Here is a 19,363-nt window from a genome sequence, read left to right as displayed (position 1 = left end):
GAGCCGTGTCTCCCAGTGGCTTACTGACAGCTTTGACACACAACATGGCGGCGCGCCGCAGAGGATAATGGGTAATTCGAGAAACGGAAACCCATCTATAAGCTGTTATTTCTATAAGCTGCAGTGTTGGGAAAGCTATTTTTAACTGTAAGCTGTCAAGCTTTTAATTACGCTTAAAAAGTAGTTAAACAAAAGTCAAGCTACTGTGGTATAAATTCCCTTATGCACCTGACTTATACCTGGGGCGTCTCCTAATCGACGTCAGATGAGTTGGATGACGTCTCGCCCTTTATCAAAACTATTACTTGGGAATAAGGTCTTTAGTGTTTCACTAATCTGCTGCGCTGCAGTAACCAGGCAGACTCCAGACAATGCCTTTGAATATGCTTTCATCATAGCCAGGAGGACCTCGTATAAATCACAGAGAATCCCACCAGCAAAAGGAAATACAACAGTTTATATAGGATAGGTTCATAGCAAAGGTAGCATGACTTTTTACTCATCACATAATTGTTCTCTAATACGATTGGTTCTACATATATGCAATTTCAGCTACTTCTACCTTCTTTGGCAAAGCGAATTTAGCCTTTTTGATTACTCAGCTCATTACAAGTCATGGGGTTATTATATTTAGATAGCAGTCTAACCATGGCCATATGCTTCCGTTATTTTAACACTCTAACTTTGACTAAAGTTTTGGTACATTTTGTTTTCAAAAGCAAATAAATGTTAATCCTGCAAGAAAAAGAAATGTTTGTCATAATTAGTTAAAAAATTCCTTAACACTACTAACAAAAGTACCTAACTATACTAAAGCTACCTGAGGGGGCAATATTTTTAAATGTATCATATAACTTGTTTTGTATTATGAGAGCAGTATAGTACTAAAACAAAAATTAGCATGACGACATAAAACTTGATGAAACTTATTTGAAAACACCCAAATCTATTACTTGAAAACATAGTGATGAATAGCAGCATGTAAATAAATATTTTTCTACAAAAAATAAACTGCTGCTCAGGGATTCAAATTAATCTGTGAATTGTTTTTTTGAACCACTTGAATTGTGAATGAATTGGACTTCCAGAGACTACTAAAAAAGGATAATTTAACCCTCACTATCGATACTCAGGAGCTTAAAGACAAGCCACAGTTGATCCACATCTGTACATCATTTTTTTTATACTGACACTTAATTTAAATTTAAAGATGCACTGAGGGTTTTTTTTTCCCCAATGTTTTACCTCTCAAGAAATATATAGTACTTTTGACCAGTGTTCTAAATAATGTTCTTGCTCAAGATAAAAAAAAAAGCTGTTACGTTTTTATTGCTACATTTTGAACAATGAGCACATAAAGGCAATTTTGAAATATATCAATCATAGCAAATCAAATAATGAGATAAACTTAAGAAGATATGGAAGACCAGCCAAATACTAATTTTCTACTTATCAGTAATGCCTCTCATTATTATTTATATACAATGGAATCAATGCAAGCTTTTTTTACTTTTCCATTTATTCTCATGGTATATTGACAGATGTCAATATAAAATAAGACCAATGTAGTATTGGCCAACAAAACAAAAATAATTTCTATGGTAACACTGTAATAGAAAATAAAAAACTTTACATATATAATCCTCCTTTTCTTTGACCTCCTCAGCCTCATCTGGCCGTGGGCAGTAATGACTACTACATGTCCATCTACTCCGCAGAGAAGAGACTCAGATAACATCATGACCTCTCACCTTTGACCCTTGCTGCCCAAACCCAATCACCACCAATCCCCACCCCCACCACCCACCCCGGATGTAAATTACTTCCTGTACATATGCAACAACCATGATGAATGTCTAAAGAAGGCTGCTGAACCCACACATGATGACTATATTAGTATCATTATTATTATTATTCTCAAGATAATTCTCATTATGGATTTATTGATTGTACACTTGGCTGTGCAGAGGAGTGTATGTTATTAAAATTGCATATAAAGATCTTAAAACTTTATGGTTCGGCCGATGCTGGCCGGGTTTGACTGTCTTGGAACTGTTAACCTCATGCAAAGCCTTATAGTCTGATAGATCGACCTGAAGACAAGAGACTATGAAGATGACAAACTTCCAGAAGCTAGGTGTTCCAGGCTGACTGTTGAAGGCCTGTTGCTCAGTGGGTTCTCTCTGAAACCACATGCCTCATCATATCTCTGCTGAAGTACAGTTGGATCTGCTCTTCTTCTTGTGTGAAGAAATGGCAAACTGATGCAGCGCTCCTGCTCGCCAGTCACAACCTTCCCTGCACATCCCTGCTTAACATATTCACACACGGTGCCAAACCCCCTCCACATCAAAACACTTTTTTTGGACTGTGTGTACACAGATGCTGCATTACACCTCAACAACACGCATGACTGATCTTAAAGCACTGGACACGGACAATGGGGACTACCCTTCATTTGCATCCACACTAAGCAAAGGTTCTTAAAAATAAGCTCAAATAATCAGGATGTAGATTTGTAGACAGAAATGTAAAGATAAGAATAGAAAGTAAGTTTTTGGAACCTGGGCATTACAATAACATCAAGCTTGCATTCAAGAGTCAAATGTAACAATTTTGTTATCTCTGTACACACACAGCACCCTATTTGAAAATATGCCAGAGCTTCAGTTTTAATTTGCTTGTCCTTCATGCTGGAAATGCCACACTACCTACTTTTGCAGCGCCAAACCTTTTGTTCTGTTGGTCATCATCGTCTTCATCATTTACCCCTCCCCATCTTCTGAGCAGACTGCTCTTTCCATATGTTCTTCTGGAAATTCATTTGGTCATAAAAATCGAATATGATCTCCATTTCTATTTTTCCTCAATGAAAAATTAGTGCAGTTGACAGAAAAGAAAACGGACTATTTCATATTTTTTGCCTATCATGATGTTGCAGTTTGTTTGACCTGATCTGTTTCCACTTTCACTTTCCCTGTCACTCCATGAATGTCTAATCTCTTAGTTAAACATAGAGCAGTTGTTTTCAATCCTGGTGCTGAGGACTCAATGCTCTGCACATTTTATGTCTCCCTTATACTGTATATCACACTTGATTCAGATCATCAGCTCATTAGGTGCGAGATCTATGAACTGAATATAAGACTGAAAACCACTGGCATAGTGGCACAGCATTATGTGGAATCAAATACAAGTATCATGTCTTTCTCATAGTAGCACTTGTATGTACTCATAAAGTCTGATTTTGTCCTGTGCTGCTGATAGCTTAGTCCCACAACCTTTATCAGTTTGCACAAGAATGTAAATGAAAGTGTTTGCTAAAAGCCTATAGGGGTAGTTCACCCAAATACGAAAATGTTATAATTTACTCACCTGCATGTCGTCCAAACCTGCATGACCTTTCTTTTGTGGGACACAAAGGAGATGTCGATCTAAGTGTCCAAACAGCTTTTTTTTTTTTTCTCATTTAATGAAAGTGGATGGGGACCAGTAATTTTAAAAGTAAAAATAAAAAGTCACACAGGTTTGTTTAAATGTTTGGGTAAATTATTCTGTATAACATTTTTTTGGGTGAACTATCCCTAAAGTACAGCAGAACAATCAGGTGGAGCTTTTTTAATCTTAAGTGTTTGACATTTTTAGAGTACATAATGTGAATAAAAGCTTTAAACAGTGCTAAAGTAAGATTTGTAAGGAACTTTGAGTTGCTGATACATTTAGCCAATCAATAAAACTAGAAGGGTTGAGGATCAGGATGGAAATGTATTTTTGTAAAAGATCTGATCAAAGTGTTGTTGTTGTTTTTTTTTTCACATCCTAGTAAAAATGTCTGTGAGCATATCTGAACTTTTATTGTGAGGTGACTGATGGAAACAGGCCTGGTTCAAATACTGAGAAATACTTATAGCTCTTAGACATTTTCCTTTGGGGCAATCATGTCACTATCAAATTACACCTTTTTAGGGAAATTTAATTCATGTCTTCGAATCAAATTATAGATAAATGAAAGAAAAAAAAAAATTACATTTTGAAGCTTAGCTCCTTGATTAGTTGAATTAACACTAGTCCTGAATCTGTTTTTCTGTTTAGTGAGATGGTGAAGGTAAAACATCCTTGTGTGTAGTGTCCATCAACTCTAGCACCCTGATTTTCAGACATGTCACTGATGATGCGAAATTATGACTGACAGAAATGTTTAATTCTTACCTTCCCAAAATCCAGCTCTTGGAATGTATTTGAATTGATGATGTTCATTTTGTAACCGGTTTATGTAATTTCTGTATTTAAATTTTTAACCAGATAAGGTTTTATTTTGTCATCTTTTAATCTCTTCTTCGTTTCAATTTTCCTTTTTTTCTTTTCTTTTTTTTTACTTGTATTTCATGGTATGGCTGCCATTCTCTTGCTGTGTTCGCATTAATCCCTGAAGGGAAAGAGAAAGCACATTTGTCCTTTACCTTTCCCCAGGACCCTTAGTCTCTTGTTGGATTCTCTGCCCCTTTTGGACATTTGTTTTCATTGAAAGTATAATTTGGTAATTCTGTGGATTTGTTTATGAATTGTGCCGGTATATTCCCATCAGAATATACCGTTTTTCAGCTCGCTGTGGGGAGTTGGGGATGTACTCTGGCTTCATCAAACTGGAAATTACTGCTCTACTAATCCTGCTTTGGGTTTTAAAATTTTAAAGTAAAATAATTTAAATGAATTGAAACAATCAGGGGTTTTCCATGGCTGTAGACTGCTTTTTCACCATGGTTTAAATGACAAGAAGAAAGCATTCGAATAAACCAGTTACATAAATGTACAGTTTGATTTATTTGTCTCTTTGCTTTGCTTTGCTTTGCTTGTTTCTGTCATACTTTTATCCAGTTCCTCTTAATGTTGGCAGTTTTTATTTGTGTTAGTTGACAAATGTCCATACATTTATTTTATTTATTTATTTATTTTTCAAAATCAAGATTTTAGGTTACAGGAGTCACTTTTAATTTTTTTCTTTTTAATTTTACCTTTTCACAAGATTGCTTTTCAAGTCATTCAGCAAAATGCCTTAATTTATATATATTTATCTTATATATATGTGTGTGTGTGTGTGTGTGTGTGTGTGTTAACCGTTTATATTAATTGTTATAACTGTATAACAAAATATACTATATTTACTAGAAATACTAGAAAAAAACAATTATTGCATTCTTGCAAAACATTTGTTTACTAGAACAAAAGCAAAAGCAGTCATTATTGTGATGCATGATACTTTTATATCTTAAATGTGCTGCTGCTTTGTGTCCACAAAAGTATAATTGTTTGCCCTGTTTGTTCTGATCATTACAGGAAGACTGAAAGCCAGACATGGTTTCATAGTTAAAACAGGAGTAATCATCTAGCAGTTCAGTTTTGTTTTGTTTTGTTTTGTTTTGTGTTCGTTTTGTTTTCGTTTTTTATAATTTCCCTGTTTTCGCCTCTCTGGGAGGCTCTGCTGGTTCACAATTGGATATGGAAGTCTCTGTGTTTACCTGAAGAGTACTGACACAGGTTCACTTCCACCTCTTGTCCATTGCACCAGCCTCCTGCCTCATCAGAGAGATGCAAATCTAGCCAGAGTGAACATTCCAGCTCCTAGCATCACTTCCTCAGGAAGCAACACTCACTTCCTGTGAAATTAAGAGCACAGAGGCTGTATGAAGTGATAACCCGGCAGAAGTGAAACACTACATACACAGCTCCTCCTTTCAGTCCCAATTCACTTTGTCCCATAACACACATACACACACTGGTTAGAAGTGCTCAGCCATGCAGGTGAAGATCCAGCCCTCTCTAAGGATGGGCACCATTCTCCTCCTCTTTCTCCTCACCTGTAAGGACACCTTTTATGTCTAGTCTCTCAGTTCTGCTTTAAATGGATACTGAAGTTGCTTGGATATGAATTTGTCTTGGTTTTTGTCTTGATTTGTGTGTTTTTTTTTTTTGTTTTTTTTTTTATCTTCAATGACATCTGAAATCAGCAGAAGGAGCCTGTGCAGGTCTGTAAGCTGCTAATTTCTCTGCCTTGTTGTTCATTTTCAGAATGTTATAATCATTATTTAACAGTGGAATGTTAAACTGTGGAAAGTAGTTGTTTTTGGTTTGTTAAATTTAATTGTAATAAGGATTTTGAATATTTTGACCACATTGATTAATACCAATAAAATCCTTATTATTTGGACTAAGGATTTTTGTTATGCTTTGTGGTACTGTGCTACTGTTTTTGAAAACATGTCCATGTGTATTGTCACATGCCCTGGTTCTAGCGGGAAGTGAGGCATGAGAACGGTCGTGTGATTTTAACGCATCGTTCTCTTTCGGCATGATGCTCTTACAGCCAAATATTATAAGCTTGAATCCAAATCGGAGCTATATATACTGTAGAAGCTTTAGCTCCTTTTTACTATGCTTTGCCAGCTTATGAGGAATAACCATGATTGTTTATTTAGTCCTGCTGTGCATTAGAAATAGAGATTTTCCCCAAATAAGTTTAAACTTAACTAATTTGTCTGACGATAACCTTTTGAAATAGCAATTATGTATGTATATTTGTATGGCTTCATAGAGAACAACATGAAATATTGACTTTTAAAATTTCATTCATCACACCAAAGGACCAATAAACTGAACTAGATAAAAAAATAACTATTAAAGTAGTAAAGAACAAAAAGAAATGGTGACCAAATTAATCACTTACATATTCTTTCCCTTATAAAGAATATCAGAAGACAAGGAAATATTGTTGCGCTCAGATGAAGCTAGTTGTAAGTCCAGGTGCGTGAAAACCAATAAAATATAGAAGAGACTGTAGATGGTTCGCACTCTGAAAAACTAGACAAAGTCTTTAACAAAAAGAATCAATTATTTTAATAGAGCAAGAGCAGATGTTTCAGCTATCCAGCTATTCTCAATGCTCATAATGAGCGTTCAGGGGTCGGCATGTAACTTTGGCCGCGGGCCAATATTTTTTTAAGCCAGTAGATGGCGGGCCAGCTACACAGAGGAGGCCTATGGATACAAATGAAATATTCTTATATAGGCCTATAATCGCAGAATATGATGGGTCCGTCACCGTCCGTGGACCATTCGTTCAATCGTTTTTTCAAATTAAAACCAAAAATAAAAAGTTGAAAAACGACTTGTTTTTCCATTATTTATTTCCTGAACTAAAATGAAAAAACTAATAACGACGGGTTTTCTGATTTTCTGATTGTGCTCAGATCAAAAATAGAAAAAAATAATTACTGGATTAGACAAATTGTAATTTTGATTTTTAATTTTTAATTTAACACCTTAGGTATATATCAAGGAAATCATTTTAAACAGATCAAGTAGGCTACTATTGTGGTAACATATTACAGCCATTTTATAAGGTGTGAATAGCAATCATACCTCATTCGCTTAGTCCGACTTTTGAACTTTAGTCCTTTTTTTTCTGTATTATTTATTCGGGACACACTCATACACACCTAAGGTTTAAGGAGGTCTGCGCGGGACTGTTTTTTTTCCGTCCCGCTCCCACAAGGTTCTTTTCAGCAACCGCTTAAAATACACTCGATGTTCACCCGCTTTATTTCCCGACCTGACGGGTCCACAAAATTTAGATCTCGTTTCCATAATCTCACATTCAAATGTCTCTAACGAAAAGAAGGAGATTAAGTAGCCTATAATAATTATAAATGCTATACAAAAAAAAATGTGTTCGTGTCAATATAAATATTAGGCTATTTTAACATTGTAGCCTACTGTCAGCAGAAAAAAAAAGGCTCAGAAAAAAATTATGAAATATAAATAACAAATTAAATAGGACAAAGCCTATCACTCAAATTTCTAAGCAACATAAACGAAAATCATATTGCCCTACTGACAAATGAAGTAGGCTATTTTCTGCCGAACTATTTCAAACATCCTTGCAAAAAAAATATGTTGTTGACTGACAATGGTTTCAGTAGCCTACCGTACCAAACAGCTCCTCAGAGGTGTAGGCCTACAGGTGGTCAGAATTAAGTGCGGATACGCTGTCAAAAGATGTCGGGAGTGGGCTATTGTCAGTCAGACCGCACGCTCCGTCCAAAGTACACCAGAGTTCCGACCGCAACCGTCTTTTGACACGCGAATGGATACAAAGTGGTCAAGCATATAACTAGACGCGGCAGGCGCGAATTTGACGCGCTATTCGCATCCGGTATGAACGCACCGTTATACTTTAAAATTTAATCCCGAGCCGTATGATTCCCTATGGGCGTTTCACACAGTGAGTAGCCTATGCGGCGGTGAAATCGCCGCGCGACTACGGCTTTTCTCAAGTAGTGGAAGAGATTTGTGCAGCATTTAGGACTTCCAAAATAATCCGGCGGGCCAGAAAATATTGCTGGCGGGCCAGTTTTGGCCCGCGGGCCGCCAGTTGTCGTTCCCTGCTGTAAGTGCTTAAAAGCTTTTGTCACCTCTCTACTGGAATCTTAGGCCATTATTTGTGTGCAAAAGCTTCCAGCTCATTGATATTCTTTGGTTTCCGTGCTGCCACTCCTTTCTTCAAATCTCACAGATCCCTAAACCAAGCTTTGGTAGATTTGAATGTATACTTGGGATCCTTGTCCTGGAAAGTCTAATGATCCAGTGAAGCTTCAATTTATGAATTAAAGGCATCACAATCTTTGCAAAAATAGCTTGATGCTTCAAAGAATCCATAACGCCGGCACATGGTCCAGATTTTCACTTCCTGCAGCAGCAAAGCAATCCCATAAAAAGACTGACCCACATTCATGTTTGACCCTGCGAATGGTGTTCTTTTAAGCCATGCATTTTTTTGTACCAGACATACTGCTGATCCATGGGTCTCATCACTCCAAACAATCTTCCAAGAACTACACAGTCCTATCCAAATTCCTTTTAGCATGTTCAAGTCAGCCTTGTATGTTCTCTTGTTCAAGAGTGTCTTTCGTCAATGTGTCCAGGCATGAAGTCAATGTTTGTTTAGGGTTCTTTTCATAGTCTGCACTGATTTTTTTTTTTTTTTTTTCTCCATTCAACAGGTCATCTTGCAAGCCTTTTGTAGGAAATTGAGGGTTTTTTTCTCATCCGCTCTGATCTTGATGCCCTTGATTTTATTTCCCTTGATTAATTTGAGCTTTTTCTTCCATGTGCTGGAAGGTTTGCTGTGGTAATGGTACCATGCGTTTTAAAACAATGCTCTGTCTCTAGGAACTTTTAGTGTCTTGGAAATGTTCTTATAGACATAGCCTATTGGAAGTAATCAAACAACTTCTCATGGCTTTTGTGAGAGCTCTTTTGTCTTGGCCATATCTGCTACTGAATTTCAGCATATGCATGAGCTATATTTATGCATGCATCACGGCTAAAGCTAATTAAGTGTTGTTAAGTGAGTTCCCAAAATCTTGATATTGTTTTTTAACACAATTTTTTACCTTACCATACGGGATTTAAAAACAGCAATATTGGAAAAAGGTTTGAATAAGTATGACATAGCTAATGAAAAACAAAATCCTATAACACAAAAATATAAAATTTTATATTGATATAACTTTTAATATGCCTTTATTAGTATAACTTTTTAGTAAGTTATATTACTTTTTTATTAACTGGATCTTTAGAAAAAATTGCATTTGTAACAGTCTCTGTGGGACTGAATAATTGAATTAAATGGGTGTGGACAGAGGTTTCTAAAATAGTTCTAATCCCCAGAGATGGAACCCTCGAAATATGTTTAACTATTTTCCTTCCTGCCCTAATGTTGAGACCCCCTGGACACCGCTATCAAAAGGGAGATAATAAGACTGTTCTGTCGTCCTCCATAATTGTTTCCCTCATAAGGGTATCAAACACTGTGCTGAATGAACCACAAATATGCTACGAACAGACTCATGAGATGAGTCCAAGGTTTCAATTGGTTGTTGAAGGTAATTTGATTAGTCCATCGGTCTTCTACTGCAGTTCTAACTGTAGCCGTTTGAGTAGAATTGATTTCTTGCGGTGTAGGATCTACAAGTTGTATCTTATTCCTTGAAACCTCCATTCCTATCCGAGTAGTAAAATGACTTTTTTTCTCCTCAGAGTTCTTCATAAAAAGTGCAATACTTATTATCCAGCCCAGGAATGAAGTTCAAAGAAGTACAAATGTGTCACTGATATGCCAGGCAGAAGTCACCCACAACACAGGGTCTCATCTCAACTATAAATACATATTCTACAAATATGATCAACCGTTAAATACTGACCAGACCAATGCTACGGACTCCCTCTACTCTATACCTGATGCCAGAGTGGGCCACTCTGGGGAATACAAATGTGATGTTGTCATTGGGGAGAAAAAGAGGAAGAGCAATCCCAAATACCTGACAGTGAAAGGTAGAGTAACACATCAGTTCAATGTCTAGACGATTCTTGTTCTTGAATCCTAATATCAGCTGATGTGTCTGCAGGTCTTCTGGCACCAGTCCTAACAGTGGATAAACTGAGATTGACAGAAGGAGATGATGTTACTGCTGTCTGTACAGCAGAGGGAGAAACAGGTTTTTTGATGTTTTTCTTTAGAGATGGACCTAGGGAACTCTACCGGAAGGACACCAAGAGTCAAAAAGTTGAACAGAATCTGACCCTTGATAAGGGAACTGTGAATATGTTTTGCTACTATTCCATTATTCTGGGTAGCACAATAGAAACATCTAACAACAGTAATGTGATTAGTATTGACATTGAAGGTAGGAAGTTTTTTTAAATTTTTATATATGGATTATTAATAGGTTTAATGGATTTGTTCATCCTGGAAGTAAGTTTAAATATGTACACATTCTGTTCCAATTTAGAGCTGGGGATCAAACCCAATATTACAGTCATTCCATCAACATATGTCACAGAAGGAGATAACATAACCTTCAGCTGCAGTGTGAATATGACTCAGCAGAGAAATTCAGAACTCATTTTGAGCCATGGGCGCACTATGCTTAGTTTGAACATGATACATGAAGATTATACTATGCTTGCTAAGGCTAATGACTCTGGAGAATATGAGTGCATTTCAAGCCTCGGTGGTGTTCATAAATCCTCCTCTTTGAACATCACTGTAAAAGGTGAGAAATATTGAATTTTTTTCAGTGTTATTTCATAATGTATTTCTTGTGACATTTCACCTAAATAATGTATTAACAGAGAATTTTTGATTAGTACATTTGTTTAGAAACATGCAGTGACCATGAGCTGTCAGTATGCAGAAAGGACAAAAATAGTACCATAAAAGAACTATTGGTCAATGCGACTTTGTATGTTACTGTATATTACGTCTTCAGAATATTTTTTGTGTGTGTGTGAATCTGCACAATCACATTTTAGATTATGCATTTTAGACCTTTTTTGCTTCCACACTTTGTTTCTTGTTTGGTCAAAAACTAAAATATATTCTCTTTTAATAATGACTTGCATATTTTTGCCTCAGAGATTTTCTCTATACCTTTCCTGAGCATTCATCCTGCTAAGGTATTTGAAGGAGAACATTTTGCCATTACATGCCAAATCAGAAGCTTTGCCTCAAGAATTCAAAAGGAGGATATAAAGTATTCAATATTTAGAGACAAAACACTTGTAATAAATGATAACGGATACAATGGCACTGCAGGCAAAGCGACTAATGGGAAATACGTGTGTAAGGCTGAAGCCAATAGGATTATCAAAGAGAGCTCGATGCTGCTGTTAGGAACAAAAGGTAGGCAGTGCCTATCAACTCTTGTCTTGAAAACTAACCAAAAAAAAATAAGATCAATATAAAAGTATTAATTAAACATTGTTTCTCTCAAGTGCTTGTTTCAAAGCCCGTGATCACAGTTGATGGTCCTGTTATCGTGGATAAGCCATTTTGGGTCCGTTGCCACTCTGAGAATGGAAGTCTGCCAATTATCTACTCTCTGAAGAGAAACAATTTCATTCTGAACAGGACCGAGGTGTCTAACTTTCAAGAGGCGGCTCGTTTCTTAATCATGATATCAACTCCTTCAGACATTAGTAGTTACTTGTGTGAAGCAGAGAATAACGGTCAAGTCTCAATCAAGATGAGTGAAAGGCTACATGTGACTGTAATAGGTGAGTTCATTGTAAAGATATTTGTTTTCATTTTCAACCCAATTTGACCCTGAAAACTTTCAAAAATCCTTTTTACCCAATAATTAGAGAAATAACTTTCTAAATGATGGCCATTGTAATTCTAGAAATGTTAATTTTTTTTTTAGCTCTGCGTGTGCACATTCAAATATACCTAACTATAGTTTTGTGTTATTTATATGTGATAGTATTGTTATTTTTTTTAATTTTAATAGTTTTTCAGGATTCTATAAGAAAAGGTTTGGTCCAGTGTGTGGCCCCCCTTGTTGGCGCCAGGCCCCTGGTTAAGAACCACTGATTTCATGTTGTGTCACTTAGTAAAAGCAATGGCCTAGAATTTTTTTTGTTTTGCAGACATCTTTGAGTTAATTTTTCTCTTGTCTTTAGTTCCAGTAGGGAAGCCCTTACTGACAGTCCTTCCAGTTCCTGAAAACATTGAAGAGGGCAATGATGTTACCCTGATATGTGGCATTCCAAAAGGCTCTCCACCAATCAGTTTTAGGTTTTATGGCAGCAATCACACAGCAATTCACACCACAACAGTCCAGAGTAATTCATCCTCATTTGTACTGAGTACAGTGAAAAGAAAAAACAGTGGAAATTACTACTGCGAGGCATTTAACACGGCAGACATGTCAAGCAGGAGTGACATTGTCAAGGTCGAAGGTGAGCGTTATCTTTCTTCAGCAAACTGAGTTTCATTTGTTCTTTCTGTTTCAAAGTTTCCAATAAAGTCCTAAACATTTGCTTCTTTAGGATTTTCATCAAATCAATAGTCAATTCTATGAAATGACATCAAGACTCAATACATAAATGAATACAATATTATTAGTTCTTTCCTAAATAATATTATTTGCGTATGCAGTTTTTTTTATTATTAGATTGCATTACATTGATTCATTCTTAAAAACATTTAAAAAATTGATTTTTTTTTATTTATTTTCGTTTTTTGCAGAGAGTATAAAGTTAAATCTCACCAATTTTTTTTAACACAATTTTCTGTGTGCAATACCTGTGGTTTTTTCTCCTACCTCTCCTAAAGCAACACAGCCACTCTGTTCCCCTTTATGTATACAAAGTATACAAAGTATAGGGGCTTTCGCACCGGAGGTAGTTCCTAGAACCATTTGCGTGTTTGCACCGCAGGAACTAGGAACGATTTTAGTTCTAGGAACTCCTTTTGGAGGAACTAAATTAGCTCCTACTTCAGAGCAAGTCCTCCTGGGAAGTTCGTACGTACGAGGTGGGAAGTCGCGCTTATAACGACATGTGCGTTCAAGTCACTTTCATCGGAGCAAGATGGCGGAGTACTTTCTCTTAATTAATTACACAAAAATACAGTAAGGTTATTAAACTCTTGTTCTAGAAAATGAAGAACAAAGAAATGTGCATCAGGTGTACTTTGTATTTTTATGTTTTTAAATAATTTATGAAGCCACTGCAACTCATCGTTACATGTTGCATTGTTATATTATAATACTATCATATTCTGTGTTGGCGATTAGCTAACTGCTCTGTAAATAGAAAAGCCTGACAATATCACAGCTAAATACCTTTACATATTGTGTATTCCGCCATGTTAATCACTGACACGCCCCCAACTCGTACAGATCGGGGCTTAAAGAAAATCCCGAACTCCCCACTGTTATTTACGACATTGTGGTGGCGTTCAAGTGCGTTCAACTCGTAAATACGATCTATACGAGATGACTTGAACGCACCATAAACCAGCACTATACGAGTGCTCGCAAAATCGCCTGCCCGACGTACCGGGGCTATTGTGTTTTCAAGTCGGGCTACCAAAATGCATAACCGGCCTGCCCGACGGGCTATCTGAAATAGTCTTCACTTCAGTCTTGTTATAATCAGATTCAGCGCGTTCTTCATCTTCAATTCGCAGCGGCGCCGAGCAGAGCACATGTCAGAAACAGCGGACAGGGTGTGTGTGTTTGTGTGTGTTCACCTGAGTCTCATTGGTCTGTCAATGTCAGAATATTTGAGATGGCCAATCAAATCAAAGTAGGCGGGCTTTATATATACAGAAGCTGTTGCGCGCAAATTTTTGAGCAGAGCGACTAGCTTCAGTTTGCGGTCAAGTGCGAGATAAGATGTAAGTAGCTAAACTAAATATTTCATATTTGACAGCTTTTTTAGGTCATAAATGTGAAACGAATTACAAAAATAATCAGACAAACGAATATACTTTTGTCGAATTTCGCCATTTTGAACTGAAAATAGGCCTATGTAACGTTAATTAGTTTACTGTCATTGTGAGGGGACATTAACAGAGCATTAACAAAGCCGTTTTCATGTTAGGCACAAGATTAATAATGAATGTGTACATGTTGAGAATTAATATACAATTTGTAGCCTTCAGTAAATTAAAAAAGTTCAGCTTTAGGAGGGAAAGAGACAGGGCAAGATGAGGAGACTGAGAGAAAAAGAAAGAGTGATGGATAAGAAGTGAGAGCAGGTATTGACACATAATCTACTGCCCACTGACATTGTTTTAAAGCTATTTCTTATCCTTTTTTGGCCTTCAAACGTCTTGAAATGGACATATCAGAGAAATAAAAAAATTTAACCCCCTAATAATAACCCCTGTTGGACCTCTTTGATTATAAAGCCCTGTCTACGGCTCTGTATTAGGAATAAGATCAATAATGAATGTGTACATACTGTGAATGAATGAATACCTAGCTTTCTTAGTAGCTTTCAGTAAATGAACACGTCTGAGAAAATGATTCATAAATCAATCTATCAGTTGACCCTATGTTTACTTCACTGACAGACAAAAATGAAAAGCCTATATCAGGCATAAAAAAAAAACGTTTCTGACCGACCCTGTCAATTTATGTGCGACCCAAATTTATTTTATGAGCTTGGGGAAGAAATAATACAAATTAAATAAATGCACAAATAAAAAACTTTGAGGCGAACTATAATTTATGTTCTCTTATGAGAGGTTCTCTCGTATTGCGTAAGTTGCTTACGCTACAGTAAAGTCATCTTTTCTCGAGATCGGAAGCCGAAAATTATCCTTAATTTTGTATTTATTGTCAACGCAGTGTGGCAGCCAGCAGACCATAGCAGGCTGTATCAGCGTGCTCATTGGCTGACCTGCGGCAACTGCAGCAGCCTACCGGTGAGCCCTGCGTGACGTCACCCCCTCCACACGTCACAGCCCGCCAGAATGAGTGCGGCTAAGCGTATATAAGGAAGGGCTCAACAGGCTGATTTTCATTTCTTCAGCGAAGCTCTACGCATCGCTGGACTCTGAGAGAAGCCACCGCCGTTGAAACGAGCGACCAGCAAGCTTAGGACAGCGTCTGAGGAAGCCGGTCGTCTTCGCCGCCTTCAGCCATCCATGCCTGCTACGCTATCCGACGTCATATATCCTTTTCATGCTGTGTGTGTTCGCCGCTGCGACACACACTCTTCTTCTAAAAGAGAAATTTTCTACGAGGCGTTGTTTCAAATGCCTCGCACCTCTCACGTCCCACTCTCTCTCTTCCTCTGTTCGAGCCGTGCAAACTGCGCCGTTCGCAAGGGATGTCAGAAGCGGACAGTAATGGGGCTAGCTTCCTTTACGTTACAAGAAAGCTACCCCGCCCTCGCGCGTCCCTCACCAGCGAAAGGAGAAAAGAGAGTGTTTTAGTCCCGCCGAGGCTGGACCAACCTCCATTTCTCACACATTTCTCAGTCCCCTCTTGAGTTCAGGCGATTGGAAATATCAATGTTGCAGTAAACAAGCCTGTTATAATACATGCACGCCTGCAAACAAATGCCGACGCAAAGCATGATGACGCTCTCTCTTCCCGCTCTCTCTGTCTGTTCGAGCCGCGCAAACTGCGCCATTCGCAGGGGATGTCAGAAGCGGACGGTCACAGGGCTAGCTTTCTTTACGTTACAAGAAAGCTACCCCGTTCGCGCGCGTCGCTGGAAATATCAATATTGCTGTAAACGAGCCTGTTATATTACATGCACGCCTGCAAACAAACGCCGACGCAAAACATGATTTGCGTGCGTCACTCACCGGCGAAAGGAGGAAAGAGAGTGTTACCGCCGAGGCTGGACTAACCTCTATTTCTCACACATTTCTCAGTCCCCTCTCAAGTTCAGGCGACTGGAAATATCAATATTGCAGTAAATGAGCCTGTTATAATACATGCACGCCTGCAAACAAACGCCGACACAGAACATGACGCTCCCTTATATGCTCGCACTAACTGAAAGCTTATGTGTTTTCCCCCTGTGGCTCAGTGGCGAAATCTTAGGCTTTCGTGCCAGAGACCCGTGTTCGAATCCTGGCTCTTGCGGCAGATAAAAATGATGCTGTTTGCTACTCCGAGCTCACGGCCAGCTTCTTACATACAGAAAGCGAACCCACCTCTCGCACCCTCCCACTCTCAGGATGGTGCTCGAGTATTTATGAGCGTCTAAACATATGAGCCTTCAAAGCATTTCGCTCTGTCAGTCCCCTTAAGAAGGCGACCGCATATGTGTATTTTGCAGCCAACGAGCGCGTTGTACAACCCGCTCGCCTGCACCCAAACACCGTTTCTACGGCAACCCAGAGAAATCTCATAAGAGTACAATTCTGGTTTTCCGGCTCACGCCGATGGTGTCTTGAGTGTAGAAAATGTGCCCGCTTCCCAGTGTTCACCCCTACACACAAGCGCGGTTCCCCCTGTGTCATTCACTCATGCAGAGCCCACTCTAGAGCTGGCATATGCGGCTCGAGTGTTGAATGTAGGAAATGTGCTCACAAAACAGTGCCCACACCTACTCACTGCCCGCTCTGCTACACTTTTATCCCAGGGGACAAAACCTATAAAGCCGACACACACCGGCTATGTTGTAAGTCTTGTGTCTGCCCGTGGGCTCCCACGCTTACTGATAAACACAACACATCCGCTTTGTCAGTCCCCTTAAGAAAGGCTACTGCAGAAGTGTATTTGGCAGCCAACGAGCCACTAATACTACCCGCTCGCCTGCACGCAACTGCCGTTTTCACGACGACCCAGAGAAATCTCAAAAGGAGTGTAATGCCTGGGTATCCGGCTCACGCCGTTGGTGTTTTAAGTGTAGAAAAGAAAATGTGCCCACGTCTCAGTGTTCACCCCTACACACAATAGACATGTGCCGGTATCCAGTAATGCAATAAACCACGGTAATGAATATGCACAATATTGTTATCGCGGGCACTTCAAAATACTGTGAAAAATAATAGATCAGAATTTAGATTTATTGAACGCACATCAGCTTATTTTCCATCAACCGCTTAAACAAACACTGCGTATATGCTGCACGAAACACGTGCCCACTCTGATGTAAACAATCCCCACATGTAGAAGCACTGTGTGCATGCAGTGCAGTGTGCACTCTAGTCTAATGTAATGAATCCTCACATGGAGAAGAAGCATGGTGGAAGGAGGAACGCTGCTGACGATTTATCCACAGACAGTAAAATAAAGGATTTATCCCCCTTCTAAAAGCAGGGCTGCCAACTCTATGCATTTAGCGTGAGACTCACGCAATTGACACTTTTCACACGCTCTCGCGCCACACATCCATTTTCTCACGCAGAGAAAAATCACGGAGCAAAGAGGACACTGACACCCGACAGATTAGACAGAGCAGGTTACTTTTGATATGAAAAAAAATCGCAGCTCTCATGTTGTTCTGTCCATTTTATTACGAAATTCAGACAATAAATACTGTTTTGGCACTTGTAAATGTGATGTGACCGATCGCCGTAGCGCCTCAGTTCAAGTAAACCGATCATCTGTTACTTTTTATTTAAAGATACAGTACAACTTACCGAAAGGTATTTATGCATCATAAATAATATCGATCCATCGTGTCGATCCACGGAAAGAGGTCAGTAAAACTGCAGGTGAACAATTCTGTCACAGAACGTTACATTTACCTCAGGAAAGCCATTTAATGACCAACACGTTAGTTGACTAGAAAAAATAGCTATAGAGATGAGTATTTTGCTAAATATGTGCACTATATTATATTTGTATTATATTTTTACTTGTGTCATAATTTACATGTTATTATAATGAAAACCAAATTATATTTAATTTAATTTGTTAATTTTTAACCTTTAATACCAGCTGACAGAGCTCTCTGTATGTTTACAGCATTGTGAGATATTTTTTTTTCTTGAGAAAAATTAACATGTAGGCTATTTACTGTAGCCTACCTAATATTTATCCAAAGAGTCAATATTGAATCAAGATTTTTGAATTGAATTAAAATCGTGAAAATTGTGTAAAATTCTGTTTAGTTACCAAATGTTTTGACAATCACAATTATACCTATTGTGACGCAAGTTTTTTTTTTCTACATCCCCCCAATCCATCCGTTTCTCTTGAGCAATTAAAATATCGTGATAATACCGTATACCGTGATAAAAGCTCAATCAATTAATCGCAGCATGAAAAATTGATACCGGCACATGCCTAACACACAAGCACGATAACCCTCCCACAGAGCCCACTCTCATAAAGCTGGCAAATGCCGCTCAAGTGTTAAATGTAGGAAATGTGCCCACGAACCTGTGCCCACACCTACTCACTGCCCGCTCTGGTACATGGCCAAAGTTACCTCTTACCGGTCACGTTATGAATGTAAGTCCTGTGCCCACTCACGAGCGCTCACACTTACTGACAAACACTTTACCCCCGGCGCTGCTCGCACGTCCCGGTTTTCCCACAAAATGCTCCCTGTCCAAAGCAACCGGACATTGTGTGTAAAACGACCAGCCATCGCTGTCAGCGAGCCGCCGTATTCAAGCACAGAGAGCACGCGTTCTGCGCCCATGCCTCTGGTTCAGGTTCTCGACCCCACGAAGTGCAGTGATCGAAACCTGGAGGCCATTCTGCCCTTAGCTGTACATGCAGAAGTATGGGTGCTGAGCACAGTAAAACAGGGCTATTCGCTGCAGTTCGCTCGCCGTCCCCCGCGCTTTCAAGCACGGACCGAGACGAGAGTAAATATGGAAGTAGCACACCTACTCCGCGCAGAAATAGCGAAACTGCTGTGCAAAGGGGCCATAGAACCAGTACCTCCTTCTCTGAGCGAGTCAGGCTTTTACAGCCGATTGGCTGATTCTAGCACAGTCGGAGGAAGAACTTATTTCTCACAGAACAGTGCTTCTCAGCCACCTGGAAAGCCTGGGTCTCACGGTCAACTGGACCAAGAGCTCATTACTGCCCAG

General features: G+C 38.8%; 2 protein-coding genes across 3 annotated transcripts in view; both read left to right on the top strand.

Annotated features, from left to right (window-relative positions):
* rptor (regulatory associated protein of MTOR, complex 1) overlaps window positions 1-4,804 on the top strand; it is a 425,184-nt gene extending 420,380 nt beyond the window's left edge. For both annotated transcript variants that reach the window (XM_081381619.1, XM_081381620.1), the window contains one exon: window positions 1,667-4,804. In XM_081381619.1, the coding sequence (XP_081237745.1) occupies window positions 1,667-1,735 (69 nt within the window). In that variant the 3' untranslated portion in view covers window positions 1,736-4,804. The remainder of the gene's footprint in view (window positions 1-1,666) is intronic.
* Window positions 4,805-5,699: 895 nt separating this feature from the next.
* Window positions 5,700-19,363, top strand: part of pecam1b (platelet and endothelial cell adhesion molecule 1b) — a 31,699-nt gene continuing 18,035 nt past the window's right edge. The window contains exons 1-8 of the mRNA XM_081381621.1: window positions 5,700-5,857; window positions 6,006-6,023; window positions 10,096-10,389; window positions 10,464-10,742; window positions 10,848-11,111; window positions 11,474-11,740; window positions 11,833-12,114; window positions 12,520-12,798. Coding sequence (XP_081237747.1) covers window positions 5,794-5,857; window positions 6,006-6,023; window positions 10,096-10,389; window positions 10,464-10,742; window positions 10,848-11,111; window positions 11,474-11,740; window positions 11,833-12,114; window positions 12,520-12,798 — 1,747 coding nt within the window. The 5' untranslated portion in view covers window positions 5,700-5,793. The remainder of the gene's footprint in view (window positions 5,858-6,005; window positions 6,024-10,095; window positions 10,390-10,463; window positions 10,743-10,847; window positions 11,112-11,473; window positions 11,741-11,832; window positions 12,115-12,519; window positions 12,799-19,363) is intronic.

Source organism: Scardinius erythrophthalmus (genome assembly GCF_964197995.2).
Source record: "Scardinius erythrophthalmus genome assembly, chromosome: 12".
Classification (NCBI taxonomy): domain Eukaryota; kingdom Metazoa; phylum Chordata; class Actinopteri; order Cypriniformes; family Leuciscidae; genus Scardinius; species Scardinius erythrophthalmus.
Note: the sequence above shows the minus strand (reverse complement) of the source record. Positions and strands in the feature narration are given on the sequence as shown.